The 15,632-nt window shown below is 42.1% G+C and overlaps 1 protein-coding gene across 2 annotated transcripts in view; it reads left to right on the plus strand.

The window, feature by feature from the left end:
• GRK5 (G protein-coupled receptor kinase 5) overlaps nt 1-15,632 on the plus strand; it is a 179,136-nt gene that overhangs the window by 76,201 nt on the left and 87,303 nt on the right. For both annotated transcript variants that reach the window (XM_063132734.1, XM_063132733.1), the window contains exon 3: nt 15,340-15,452. In XM_063132734.1, the coding sequence (XP_062988804.1) occupies nt 15,340-15,452 (113 nt within the window). The remainder of the gene's footprint in view (nt 1-15,339; nt 15,453-15,632) is intronic.

The raw sequence follows: 15,632 nt of genomic DNA on the forward strand, positions 1-15,632 counted from the left end.
CTATGTTAAACGGATAATATTTTTGCAGAGATGGCCTGCTCCATCAATGCCTCCTAATGTTAAAGTGCTGGCACAAAACCTTTCCTTTTCAGGTCAGGCCTGCAATTCTGCATTTTTCTATCTTTCGTCTCAAATTTTGAAACATCTAACTATCTGATGTGGCTTGCAAAATACCATCCTAAATTCCAGTTATATTCTTAGTCTTCTTGGCAATTTGCATAAGGTGACTTTCTTACATGGGAAAACATGTCTATTTTGCTATGTTCATACAAGTGATTATGAATTTCTGCTGGGTATACACTTGAAGTTAATATGCAGTATTTGTCACATAATAAGGCTGTGGTCCCCAACCTTTTGGACCTGTGTGCACATTTGGGAATTTGGGAAACTGCTGTGAGCACCACTATAAAATGGCTCCAGTGGAGGTTGTTGCTAGTCATATAATGACTGCCTGGCTAGTCAAAAGAGGTGGAGGGAGAGAAATAGTGAGTCTAGAGGCTGGAAAAGAGGGGAAAATAGCAAGGCAAAAGGGGAGAGGGGAGAGAAAGAGTGACGCTAGAGCCTGGGATGGGGAGAAATAGCTGAGATAAAGAGATGGATGGATAGAAAGAGTGAGGCTAGAGGCTGGGACTGGAGCAAAATAGCAAGATAACAGGGTGAGAGGGAGGGAGAGAGCAAGGCTAAGGCTAAGAAGATAGAGAAATAGTGAGAAAAGAGGGTTGGGTAGAGAGAAATAGCAAGGCTAGTGGTTAGGATGGAGAGACAGAGAGAGCAAAGCCTCTCTTGAGATCTTCTTCCTCCTCCTTCTCCTCCTCCTTCAGGTAGCACTGAGTAGTTTTGCAGACTCCTCTTTAGAAGGCACAAAATTAGTTCCAGTACGCTTCCTGTAGTTTCCTGGAACCAAAATGTTTGCTTTGTGCTACATACAACAACAGTTCCAGAATCTTTTCAAGCATTCAAAATAGAGCTTTGCCCTGAAATACTACTCTGTAAACGGATATCATCAAGCAGAAGATTAAATAAAAACACTAGAGAGGAAAATAAGTTGTGTATTTTAGTCAAAGCAGCTATAACCGGACACAAGCATCCGGAGGTAGAAGAGTTATTTTACTGGTTGCCTCCTTTGACGACAAGGTACTTAACACAACTGCCAGTGCCAAAGCCACTACAAATAGAGACTACAAAACCTTTATTCACACAACTCCAAGGAACGCCCTCAAATTCTTGAGGTGACCTTTAATGTGCATCATTTTTCTCTCCCCGTTCATAGGATAGGTCTCAATACTGTTGGAATCTTACACAGATAAAAAATAAACTAAGTTGCATAGATGCAAATAAAGTATCGTTTTAAGAAATGTTTTATTGAGTACTAAAAAAGAATTGAATAGTGGGGAAATAGTTAATTATGTCAGGGATATGCTCAAACCATGAAGAATTCTGGTGCAGATAAATGGGAGAAGCATTTATATGGGGTTCCCTTTTAACTGGCATATGCTGGGCACAGGGTGTGTGTGTGTTAAGCTCTTTCTTTCTTTCTTTCTTTCTTTCTTTCTTTCTTTCTTTCTTTCTACTCCAACCAATAGCCAATGCACTCTGGGTGGTTCACAAAAGCTAAACCAAAACCAAATACAACATGATAAAATATTAAATCTGGGCAGGGCAAACCTATGCCCCCTAGACATTTTCTGGGCCATGGGATAGCAGAGGGTTTCACCTCCAAGGCCGTAGACAGAGGTATGACCTTGAAGGTGAAAATCCCCACTGAACTTCACCCGTGCCCTCTCGCAGTTGCGGTGGAAAGCGCTGTGATGGCTCCTCTTCAGAGGTTGGTCTCATGACCTTGGAAAAGGGTGGAGTGAGGGAAAGGGTGTGTGCCGGTGGACGGAGGAGAAGAGACCAGGATCCGCAGGATTCTAAGCCTCTCAAGCCCCATCCCTGCCCCTGACTATGCAACTCCACTAGACGTACTCAGAAGCCGTCCTAGTAGAAAACATTGGAAAAAAGGCTGGAGAGGCAAAAATTGCCCCTATTGCTCCTCCTGTCCTGGCAACAGTAATCCACCAGGGGATTCTCCGAAGCCTCCAAAATCCCCATCTGTGTTTATTTCTGCTAAGACTACTGTAACACACAATGCATGAGGGTTCCCTTGTAGATGGTTCAGAAGATGCAACAAATCCAGAATGTAGTTGCCAGACTGATTTCAGCGGTTAGTTCCAAGGAACATGTAAACTGATCCTACTTGAGCTCTCTTGGTTACAGATTATTTATGGGCTAAAATCCATGTTCTAGTGCTTAAAAGTCCTTTACAGTCTGGCTCCGGGAAGGAGTTTTGAAGTAGCGTCTTCTCACACATGAACCTTGCAGCTCTTTTCAGAACTTGCACAGGTCTTATGCAGCTCCATTGTTACTAAGGTGGTGCTAACCCCCAAATGATTTGAACAGATTTGAGACCTTGGCCATTTTAAGAAGGCTTTAAAGAGTTGTTTATTTAGACCAGAGATTAGCAACCTTTTTGGGGCCCATGGGTACATTTAGCAATTTCAGAAAGTGTCCTAGGCGCCACCACAAAATGGCTGCTATGGGAGGCATAGGCACATGTCTCTCCCTTCTCCTGCTCAGTGAAAGGACACACACGAAACCCCACTCACTCTTTTTCAGGGTCCCTCCAAATTCCCCCCTAAGCCCCCCCTCTTTCTCACACACATGCAGGCCCCATCCATTCAAACATACAAGCACACAACCCTCCCAGGTTTCTGCCGGCTGGCTCCCCCGGGCCCCCACTGACTTCCTGCTGGCCTGTCTATCCTCTGCTGGCTTTCTTGCCCCCGCCCCTCAGCTGGCTTCCTGCTGGCCTTCCCAACCCCACCCACGGCTCTCTTTAGTCCTCCCTTACCAGACAGAAGTGACAGGAGCCGCTTTTCTTTTCTTTCTTCTTTCCTTTTCTTGGTAGCTGGGCCAGCGACAGAGGAAAGTAGCAGCCTGCAGCTGTGTGCCGTCCTCATTGCCTAAGACTGTCTCTGAGCCCCATGTCTGGCCCAGAGGCATTCATGGAGAATGGAGATGGCAGTGGCCTGGATCCCAGCTGCAAGTAGGAAAATGTGTGAATTTAAAGAAACCAACCCCTTCCCCAAAAGTAGAAGGGCCAGGACACCTTGGCAGGCGCTAAGAAAAGTGTCTGAGGTTGGGTTAGTGCCCCTGGGCACCATGTTACCTACCCCTGATTTAGACAGCCTTTTATGGTTAATATGCTTATTTATTTCTATTGGTTTCTGTAATTATTTTTATGCTCATCAGCTTCTTGCATCAACGGTTTGGCTGTTTAAAAAAATCTAAATAACTAAATAATGGAAGATTTAAAGCACTTAAAACTGCTTACTTTCTTCCTTGCTACTGCTGAGCATGTCTTGAAAAGATATGTGCTAATTCTTCTTCCTGTTGCTTTCCAAAATTTGCAAAGACTTTCCCATAAACATTTCTGGTACAAATATTTATATGAACACATTTGTGCAAGTGCGTGTGGGATTCTACTTTCCAGTGGCATGAAAAGAAAGAAAACATCCCTCCAAATGTTTGTAGAAAACAAATTTATAAAGGGACATTATGGGCAATATTGAAGCACACTTAATTTGAAAGCCATTGAAATATTCTCCAAGTGCTGTTTGCGATACTGGCCTGGTTTCTGCCTTGGAACATTTCCATCTTTTAACGTAATAATTCTGCAATGCATGGTGTATTTATCCCTGTAGCATAATGCTGTGAATGAAGGCGAGGATATAAAAAGAAAATAAGACTGGATGCACAAAGCAAACATTGTCTGAATCTGAATAATTAAATTTCATAAATAAAGATGGGAAATGATTTTTGTTTGTTTTTAAGCGACACAGTTGATGAGCAGAAGAAATTAAACTGGCAAGATTTAAATACCAGTTTAAAAGAATTCTATTGTCAAATCTTGATTGCATCTATATTTTTCATTAATTAGACCAACATCATATGCATCAAGCCTGAAGCCACTCAAGAGGCTTAGTTGAGAATCTGTCAAAGTTTCCATTATAAAATCCTGCATTCAAGGGGGAAATAGCTCGGGCATAAAAACACGCTCCAGGCTGGAGCTGTACCATACTAGGTCTAGACAGCTTTGAATTATGCAAGTGTTAACGGACACCCACCCACCCCAAAATCCCTTTCTTTTAATATGCCGCTAACTGGAAATAGTTGCAGCTTAATATAAGGAATTTGGCAAACAATTAACTCTTCAAGTGACCTAATAGACTTCAGTGTGTAACTGAAAGAAAAATGGAAATGACTGAGGTGCATTTAACTGCAGATGTGGAAGCATTTATTGCTCTAGTGGTAGCTTCTTCACAGAGGCGACTTTTGGAATTTGCTTTCTGCACTGGAAACACCTTCCTCCAAAAGAGAATTAGTTGTCTTAAACACCCACAGCATGGACTTGCATAACAAATTAGAAATAAAGACTATACACACACACACACACACACACCAGTTTAATGGAAGATGCACATTTTACAGCTTTTCAGAAATGTGTAAGCAGTATTTTAGAGCTGCCACTGCCTAGCCTCCCCCCATCTTTTTCTTCACCATAGTGCCTGATCAATAAGATTTGTGGGATCTATTCATTCCATCTATTCATTCCATCTTTATCTCACCTTTTCCCCCACAGAAGCAGAGGAAGACTTTATAACACACCAAATGGAAAAGATGAAACACACCCAGAGAATGTGACCACCATTGATTTTTATTTATTTCGAATCTTTATATGCTTCCCTATAACCAAGTTCTTAAGGAAGCTTGCAACAAAGATATAACATCTGATACAATAGATGTGTACATTTTGGTATGATGGCTATCTCGGGTGCCTGTTGAGTAGTGATTATAACAAGTAGTAACACGTTTTCTTTTTCACCTCTCATTCCTGAAAATTATTGTTGTTATTTTATTTAAATATGCTAAAAAGATTGGATACATGTGTTCAAATATCCCTTTAAAAATTGAAACATTTGCTTCACTATTTGGAATGAAATAGACAAGACTAGAAGCTACTTGTCCTCTGGTCTAGTCAATTTCACATCTCCTTTAAATTCTATGAGAATACCAGAGTAGCTGCAATTAGAAAATTGGAATTAAAAGGCTTTTCCACTATCATCATCCGCCCACAGCAAGATACTTCCCCTTCTTCTATTATGTTTGGGTGGATATCAATCTGCTAGTACTATGATAGTGTTAAAGGGGAAGTCACTCCTGCTGCATGTCAGAAATTCAGGGTTCTTTGGTTTTTTTTAGAATCCAACCACCTAAAAACATTAATTGATTCACCAATTCAGAGACATGAGGTGTCAATTGCTGCCAGGTACCTTTATCTGCCTTGCTATCTAATACTAAATAAATAGCATTTCATATGAATATTTTGTAAAATTATTTATCTGGATAGGCCTATTTCCACAGGATTATTTTTTTTTTATTAACAAGGTGAACTTATGATTAAATTGGCTAATAAGGGAGACTGTAGGTTTCACCATAGACTTATTTCTTCAGGGGTTTGCAAGTAGTCATTTATTTGAAACCATGGGAGTGATTTCCCACTGTAGTGTGCTATTTTCTCTGCCTTCTTTTGTCAGCAATAGCGTGTGATATATACAAATGTCATGGGCAGGAGAAGAACCTTAGTTCACTGAGAAGGACTTAACCATGGCGGAAAGGGGGAAGCCCGTTCCCACTTACTTCTTTAGGGAGATTGGGAACACACACAGAGCCAGTATTTTTGGATTTAGAGTTTGGAAATAGTGAGCAGTGGTTTAGCAGAGCCAGGGGTCACAGGGACAGAGAGCCACCCCACCCCTCAGAATTCCTTCTTCCCGCTAAACTTCACTGCAATCCTCACAGTAGCTGGAGTGGGGTTGGGGGTTATTCATTTTCCCAGCAACAATATATTGTTCCCTGTTGTGATGCAAAGTATTTTGAGCCTTGGGTAATTGAGACCAATCAGCTTTGCAGAAGACCTGCTTCCTGGTGGAGATGAAAACTGCTAGGATTGGTTTCTTGATATGGATCAACACAGCTGTCTACAATTTTGGACTCTTCTTGGGTGTGTGGCTCTGGGGACCGTCATGATGAGCGCCTGCACTTCAGACCTTATCACTACACTATTGATAATGAGGGGTTGCAACAAGGAGTGATTAGCAATGCATTTTCATTTTCTGAAGCCCTTTTATAAATGTGTATGTGGTATAGCAAAACAACAAAATATTTTTATTTTATATATTTATTTATTTGTTTGTTTATTATATTTATATACTGCCCCATAGCTGAAGCTCTCTGGGCAGTTTACAAAGATAAAAACAGTGAACATTAAAAACAAATATACAAAATTTAAAACCTTAAAAAGCAGAATAATAATATAATATAATATAATATAATATAATATAATATTTCTTACCCGCTTCTTCCTCTGGATCAAGGCGGGGAACAACATAGAATACAAAAATATTATAAAATACATAAAACTGATTAAAACATATAAAACTAATACATTATTAAAATAACAGCCAGACATCTGAAAATTCGACTGGGTAGGCCTGCCAGAAGAGGTAAGTCTTTATAGCTTTTTTATATTCAGAAAGACAGTTGAGTTGACAAATCTCTCCCGGCAGGCCATTCCATAGTCTGAGAGTGGCAGAAGAGAAGGTCCTCTGCGTAACACTTTTAAAACATCTAGTTTTAGCTGGCTGAAGTAAATATTCTGGGGTCAGTTAAAAAAGTCAGCATATGCTGTTAAATGCCTGGGAGAAGAGAAAAGTCTTGAGCTGGCACTGAAAAGATAACAATGTTGGTGCCAGGTGAACCTTGTCAGGGAGATTGTTCCATAATTGTATCATTTAAAAATCTTCTAAAGACAAGATCTAAACTTTGTGGGACTTGGATGAGTTGGGGAAGATAGTTCAGCCTTCCCCAACCCAGTGCTTTCCAGATGTGTTGAACTACAAATCCAGTGTTGGATGGGAATTATGTGAGTTGTAGTCCAACACATCTGGAGGGCAGCAGATTGGAGAAGGCTGTTATTTCTTATCAGTAGTAATGAAACAGGCACCCCTCAGTAGATTTCCATCACAGTGTCCCAGAAAGGTTGCACACCACTGTTACAGTGCACCAAGCCAATGAATTAGTTGCACTAGCTTTGGGCTGTGGTGATGTTATGGTTTTCATAAGCCAGGTACTGCACAATCGGTTCCATGCACCTGAGGGGAAATTGAACTTGAATCACAGCCTTCGTAACTCATGGCAACCTCAGGAGACTTTAAAAAGCAGTTGTTTTATGGTGTTAGGTTGCGACATTCAAAGAAAAAGAAAATCCCACCAGGTGTGCCCAAGCCCTTTGACACACCTAAAGTAGCTCTTTGGCTTCTGGCCATAGTGTCTGTATATGTTAGGAAATGATGTAGGTTCTCTAAGGAATAATGGGTTTGACTTTAGGAGTCTTTGTAAATACCAGGATGATCTTTTGTACTTAAACCCCTATTATTACAAGAGATGGAACTCTTCCCCTGCCCCCACATGCATTGGCCCATGTTCTAGCTTTGCATTTTGATCTCTAATTCAATGGTAACACAGGCTGTGTTTACTGCTGCAACCAAAACAATGCATAAGCCCTTCCAAAGAGTCCATAAAGAAGCTTTTGATGGGAAGCAGCTTTCATCTTCTTTTGAATCAGGGTGGATTAGAGTATGCTCTTCATTGGCTTTACCTGGAGACAACTGCATTCTGCTACTTAAAAGGTGCTCTCTGTAGATTCGCCTCTGCACTTTGCAGAGGGAACAAGCAGTGCCCTGCAACCACACGTTGCTTGTGAAAAGCTCCCCTTTCTCTGGTGGGGAAGCTGCTCAAAGTAGGAAAGGTTTGAAGGCATGGAGTGGGCCAGCTGACAGCCCACTCAATCCATGCGTTTAAGGGCTCTCAGGCAGGAGGTGGACAGCTTCCTGCCTGCAAAGGGAGAGCTTTGAAGGAAGCAGCAAATTAGGGAGGAGAGCAGGGTAGTGGCTCAAGATGTTACTGGGGAGAGGGAGGGATGAGCTTCGGTCATGTGTTGAACTCCAGCGGAGGCTTAAAGATTTCAGCCACAGGAACCCTAGGTCAGAGTGCAGGGCCCTTTCAGCCTGAGGGCTCTCTTCCATTTTGGGGATGCTCTCAAGGAGGGAGCACATTCTAGCTGTAGGTGAAGCCAAAGTCCAAAGGGGCAGGGCCTGAAAGAAACAAACCTGCATAGTTTAGCTTAAAGCTCTTACTGGCAGCAACTCAGCCTTTGGAGAGCCGTTTCAGCCTTGGAGAATAAGAGGGGGGAACCCACCTTCTCATAAGTCCCTTTCCGGGGAACCTCGGCGGTCCGTATTGTGATCCCTGGGGGTGAGGGCACCCTAGGACAAGGGTGTTCTGCACCCTTGTCCTAGCTACTTTTCAGGCAGCCAGGGATACAGTATGATTTTCTTGGCATTTTGAATGCACTCAAAATCACCCAAGCTGTACAGCTGGTAGAAGTTCTGGTGTTGAGGGTAGGATTTGGACAATGACTCAGGCCTGGAAATCATCAAAGAATATGTGAACGGCCATTGAATGGCACAGGCCAAGTTGATGTCCAATCTCACTACCCCCGGCCAATTTTGTTCTATGGTCTCAATATACCCATATGTCTTGTCTAAGGGAGGGTCATCTTTGGTCACTTCCAGCTGTATTCCTGGATTCCTATCTAGCTCCCCTCCTGCCGAAGCCTACATGATGTCAGGTGTTGGGCCTTCTCTACAGAGCTCTTGCCCCTTCTGCCTGAAGCCCCACTCCCAGATGTAGGGGGAGTTTGTCCATGCAGAGAATGCCTCCATCCCTCTCTCTGCATGGATAAATTTCTTTTCTCCATGCAAAAAGAGGCAGGACGATTGCTCCGTTCTCTCTGCATGAGGAACTTAGGTTCTGTTCACAGACTGGGGGATGGGGGTGGAATCACTGCTGTCTCTCTCTGCAGGAGCTCACTTCAGTCCTCCCTCATGTTCCCTCCATGGAGAATGCAGATGAGCAATGAAACTGAGCCAGCTCTGTCCCCTTCCCTTGCTTTCTGAGGGAGAAGTGAAGGAGACTCTCCCACCCTACCTTCTCAGGGGGAGTGGCTTCAGGGAGGGGGAAAGATCCCCCCACAAGCCTGACAGGCCGAATTGGCTCATGGGCTAGAGGATCCCCATTTAGAAGATTTATATCCCACCTTTCAATCAGAAGACCCCCAAGGAGACTTACAAGACATTGCACTAATATAAAACCAACTTCCCCACCTCTATAAGCCAGCATTCTTTAGTTCTCTGATGAATGGATGGGGCCAGTCAGTGCTTCTCTTCAGCTCCACAGTTTCAGAGCATCCAAGCATTAGAGCTGGGTGTCTTTTTGGAAGGGAGTGGGGAACCAACGTGGCATTCATCTAAAATCTCTCAAAGCAGAGAAGCGATACAGCTTTTCATGACAAGTTTGGGAAATAAAGAAAAACGAGGTTGATAAAAGTTTAGAAAGATAATTATATGTACAGTGCAATCCTTTATTCTGAACTAAGTGCCACTGAGTTCAGAAGGACTTACTCCCAGGTAAGTGTGTTGTAGGATTGCACCTTGGATCTTCTGATAACTGATTCCCTATACCAGGCTAGGCTATTTTTTTTTACATGTGTCGATAGATTTGTTCTTTTTTTAATCCATGGCTGTCTTCCCAAACGTGGCACCCTCCACATCTATTAGATGACTCATCATTGGTCTGCATGGGAGTTGCAGAACAAAACATCTGGAAGGCACCATGCCTCATCTATGGTATGGATGCAAAGGTGCTGATACATGAGCAGAAAGCACATCCACCCACATAAGGAAGGCTTCCCGACTTTGTCAATTCTCTTGATAGTTTGGAGTGCTGGGCTGAAAACAACAGAATGAAATTTAATAGGGATAAATACCAAGTTCTACACCTAGGAAAAAGAAACCAAATGCACAGTTATAAGATGGGGGATATCTGGCTCAGCAATACAACAAGTGAGAAGGATCTTGGAATTGTTGTAGATCATAAGCTGAATCTGAGTCAACAGTGTGATGCGGCTGCAAAAAAAGCAAATGGTATTTTGGGCTGCATTAATAGAAGTATTGCTTCCAAATCGCATGAGGTACCGGTTCCCCTTTATTTGGCACTGGTTAGGCCTCATCTTGAGTGCCACACTTCAAGAAGGATGCAGACAAGCTGGAGCGTGTTCAGAGGAGGGCAACCAGGATGATCAGGGGGTCTGGAAACAAAGCCCTATGAAGAGAGACTGAAAGAACTGGGCATGTTTAGCCTGGAGAAGAGAAGATTGAGGGGAGACATGATAGCACTCTTCAAATACTTAACAGGATCTCTTCTCGATCATCCCAGAGTGCAGAACATGGAATAAAGTGACAGGAAACCAGATTCCAGCTGGACATCAGGAAAAACTTCCTGATTGTTGGAGCAGTACAACAGTGGAACCAATTACCTAGGGAGGTAATGGGCTCTCCCACACTATATTCAAGATGCAGCTGGACAGCCATCTGTCAGGGATGCTTTCCTGTGGATTCCTGCATTGAGTAGGGGGTTGGACTTGATGGCCTTATAGGCCCCTTCCAACTCAATGATTCCCACTGCGCTCCCTGCCACATCTCATGCCATTGCCCCAGACTTCAGGGATAGCTTTTTGAAATGGATGTTAGGTTGAGTTGCAACCCATCTCCCTACATCCATAATATTAGCAGGACAATCCAAGATTCTGAAAACGTAAGTGACTCTTAGTAGTTTGGTCTTGAAATTTCTCCTAACTGGTGAGGCTTGACATTTTTACTACCTGTTGGCCTTACAACTGTTATATTCACTACATCAATGCAAACATATGGTTTCGCTTCCAAGCATTTAACATTTCCATTTCCTCAGGAAATCATTCTCCTCATTTGTTAGAAGTTTTGAATCAGAACTGCTATTTTATTGGCGCCTGTACAGAGAATGACATTATTGAGGCCAGGGGAGGTTTCTGCCTCTCCAGTTGTCCTCTTTCTCCCCCTTTGAGACTGGTAAAGTGGATAATTTGACTGTAGCTCAGCTTTCCCCAACTTGGTGTCTTCCAGACATTTTGGAAGCAACTCCCATCATACCCAGCATGGCATGATGTCTGGGGATGAAAGGAATTGCAACACATCTGGGGAGCACCAGGTTGCAGAAGACTGGTGCAGCTCATCTGTTTGGTTTGTGATGTTACCTCCATCCCCCCAAAATGGGAAGACACCAAATATGGAGAGGAAAAGTGGGAGGAAGTCTCCTGGGGCACAGAAATATATTTACTGAATCCAGTGTCTTTCAAATATCTTCAAAGAACCAGAATTGAAGGCCAAACATTCACATTCATCCCTGAAGAAGATATTTGAAACGCATTAGTTTCAATAAATATATTTCTGTGCATTCAGAGGCTTTTCCCCTGTTTGTTTTTGGATTATGATGTGCCATAGGAAAAAAGTGTTTTGAGTCGATGTACATTTATTTATTTATTTATTTATTTATTACATTTCTATACCGCCCAATAGCCGGAGCTCTCTGGGCGGTTCACAAAAATTACATGTCATGAACCAAAAATATGTCTTCCAGCTTAATTGGTAAGAGGTGTGATGTGCAAAGCCCCAGGGCTGCTAGTGCCCCAGGACACTAATGTGCCCCAGATTGATAGCAGGGACCAAGCATATAACACCGATTCTGGCCTGCTTGTACTGGCTGCCTTTATGTTCCCAAGTCCAATTCAAGGTACTAGTTTTGACCTATAAAGCCCTAGATGGCTTGTGACCACAATACTTGATGGAGTGCCTCCCCAGTATGAACCTACCATCATCTGAGACCCTCCTTGAAGTGCCTCCTTTGAGGGATGCTTAGAGGACTGCAGCAAGGGAGATGGCCTTCTTGGTGGTGGGCCCTTGATTATCGAATGATCTTCTCAGTGAGACCCTCCTGGCACCAACATTGTTATCATTTCATCATTAGGTTAAGACTTTCCTCTACATCCAGGTATTTGACAGCATATGATAATGTTTTAATGGGTCCTTAGATTTACTGTTGATGTTTTTAAAAAATGTACTTAGGTTTTATATTATTATTATTTTAGGGTTTTAATCTTTCTAAACTGCACAGACAGCTTAAGCTATTGGACAGTATAGAAATGTAATTAAAATGACATGAAATGTAGTTCCTCAATCCTGAAAGATTGAGGCATTACAAATTATTTTATGTCACTTAGAAGGGAATAAGGATTTCATTTATGATTTTACCAGCAAGTTCATCCTGTTCTCATAGATTAACGTTGCCAACTGGATGACTTACAGCTATTGTACGTGTTCTTGCATTATCCAGGTTTGTTTTTTTGGCATGATGCTTTTTCTAAGTAAAAATGATGAACGTTCTTCTGTTTTGGCCACAACATTATGGCCATAATCCAGAGAATCCCTTTAAGACATGCAAGAGTATAGAAGACCTTGTAGTATGTTGAATGCTGTTTTCTTAAAGCTCCTTAAACAAAAGAAAGCAGAAAGATTTATAATACTGCCGGTAGAGGTTGCTGCTAAGAAAAAGACGGGCAATGCCACTGGGCGTGAGGCTAGACATAATCCTGACTGATTATGGTCTGGATACCCCAGCAGCAGAGCTGTGTCTGGAGATGCTCTGGCTCCTTTCAATCTTTCTGTGATGTTTTGATGACTTGACATTTTATCTCATACATGGATTTCCTAGAGCATCTGGAATTAAACTCTGAATCCTGTAGACCATGGAAACTAAGACAAGAATACACACACCTGCCTGTTACTTTCTATATTCTGTACTCACCCCTTGGTAATGACTAAGAGCCGGTAGTACTTCTTCTCTATAGGATAGGAAATGTATTTTCTGTCTTATCGTGGAAGCTGAATAAGAAATAGTGACTTAAGATTTGCAGGTGCTACATCTCTATGCTCGGGCTGGGCCTGTCAAAATCTTTGCTGTGTAAGCCTGGAGAGGTCAGAGCTACCCCCCTTAGCTAAGCATGAGTCAATTTCAGTAGTCACAAGCAAATGTGCTCCATAGCTTTCCTGGGAGCTCCTTCTGATGTTTTGCTAGTCTAGCCAAAAAGCCAGAAAATTACTGATAATAAACATCTTGATAATATCACAGAGGTCAGAATAAAGTTTTTAATGTACTCTGGACTTCAGACATCTAGAATTCACACATCTCATGTTCCCCCTCCCCCCAAACACATTTTATAATACTGTGTGTCTTTGACTATGTTCTGGTTAGCATCCCTATGTGTACTTTTTGTACAGAGAATTTGTAGGCAGTGTCAGAAGCCTTGGCATCCTGCCCCTCTCCTAGTATTGTTTATGCAGGGGCGGGAAGTTGAGCATGGTTCGAAGAGAAGAGCCTATTTGCTGGATCACCTGTAGATGAATTTAAAGCTACCTGGATTTTTCCTCCCCAAATTCTTGCACAGTGTACAGGAATACTGCAAGCCATAAGGTCTTAAATTGAAATCTTCAGGATGGTGGCTAGGAGTCTATGATTGAGGGGTAATTCTATGAGAATAAGATTGTTATGGTCCCAGTTTTATTTCCTTGTAAGCAGAGAAGAAATGGATGTTTGAAGAATCGAGTCCATGACTAAATTTCTCACTAGTGTGCATTTCCCAATGTTGTCTGCCTTTTATTCCTGGGTAAAGGGAGCAATACAGAAAGGAAGATTTTCATGTAGCACTCCTATCCCCCACCCCAGTCTGAACAGGCAACAGCTGCTACTTAAATAGAGCTACCTACAGCTTCTTATGAGTAAGCAATAGTAAGCAACATCATGGCCTTAACCTCTCTGCAGTTCAAGAAATGTAGTGTTTTTTTCTCAACTGGGAGGAAGAGCATGTTAAATCTATACAACCTATTACAGTTCTCTGTAATATGTGGAGTTAGACAACTTGTCTGTCTGCCATGTATCTTCATGTGTTAAGGTAAGGAGTGGGTTGTTGTTGCAATAACAGAAATTGCCATATGGTGTTGAGAAAAGTTGGGGCAAGAATGTTTAAGGAAACACAGTCTGTGGTTTAATACTTCGTGAGACAGTTTTTTAAAGAGCAATGAATATATCTTAAACAAGGATACCACTATTGCACATTCTTGGGTATGTTCTCCTGATTTTACAATAATAACAGCCCAGTGCACCAGCTGGTTTCATACTTGTGCCAAGTTAATTCAAGCTTTTTGCATATTTCCCCCACATATACACACTGTTTAGAGTATATATATATATATATATATATATATATATATATGTATGTATATATATATTTAAAATAATGTTCCTGTCCAGAAAGTGTGTGATCACAGCAACTTTATCATCGTCCAGCTTTATATAGGGGCGAATGAATGCTGTCCCTAACAGCAAATCGAGACTTCCATCCATGCGGAAAATCATTAAGAGGTTCACTTGGAACAAGCATTGTAGCAAATACAAATACACCTACTTATTTAGTTCTGTTTAGTAGCAGCTTCCCAGTCTGGCAATGGACAATGGAGTCCAGATGGTGGGCGCTGAGTGTGCACTCACTAGGACAGGATCTACACTACTGCTTTAAAGTGCTTTATAACAGTTTTGACAACTTTTGGGGCCCAGGACACACTCCATATACAAATGTCAAAACTGTTATAAAGCGCTTTAAAGCAGTAGTGTAGAGCCTTCCCTGGCCTGGCATCCTCCACATGTGTTCAACTACAACTTCCATCATCCTCAGCCGAGCATCCTATAGCCTGGGCTCTCAAGTTCTACAAGTTTGGAGTCCATGGCTGCTACCAGGCAGACAGACAGAAAGAAGGGAGCGCATTGGGGTGGGGGCATAATTTATAATGTTACTGCAAGTCATGGGAAGAGCAAGGTGCTATGAAGGACACCGAAGCTCTCTGCCCACTGGAAATCCAGCTCGGATGCCCTCCTCGTCTTTTTTCTGAGATTCCAACAGGCTGTGACTTCCCTACTTCCATGCCTATCTTTCCAGTTGTATTTTTATTTAAATGCCAAGATGCTTTTAAATCTAATATTAATTTTCCTGTGGCCATGACACAATTGCAAAATATGCATAGCCTTGGCCAGTCTTCATTTCTGTGAATCGTTTGTGTGTGCCTTTCAATTTGTATTGTTCGTTGCTGTTGTTATTTTTTGTCTTGCGTCCTCAAAACACACAGACTGAAAGGCATTAAAATGTACCTCCGTTTTTCACCTTCCCTCCCTCCTCCTCTTTATTTCCTCCAGAGAGAGATTACTACAGTTTATGTGACAAGCAGCCAATAGGAAGACTACTCTTTCGGCAGTTCTGCGAGACTCGCCCAGAGTTTGAGTGCTGTATTAGGTTTCTTGACTCAGTGGTAAGTTGGTTCTTATGACTCTTTCAATAGTTTATTGCACCTTGTTCATTGGTAAAAACTTTATGGGCCCCTATATACAGGTACAAAGAATAAACTCTTGTTTCTGGGGGATAATGACCCCTCCACATGTCCCTAGACTTTCTGTTCATGTCACAGACTGTACTTCTTGTATTTTACGAC

The sequence above is a fragment of the Elgaria multicarinata genome, chromosome 8, assembly GCF_023053635.1.
Source record: "Elgaria multicarinata webbii isolate HBS135686 ecotype San Diego chromosome 8, rElgMul1.1.pri, whole genome shotgun sequence".
In the NCBI taxonomy this organism is placed as follows: domain Eukaryota; kingdom Metazoa; phylum Chordata; class Lepidosauria; order Squamata; family Anguidae; genus Elgaria; species Elgaria multicarinata.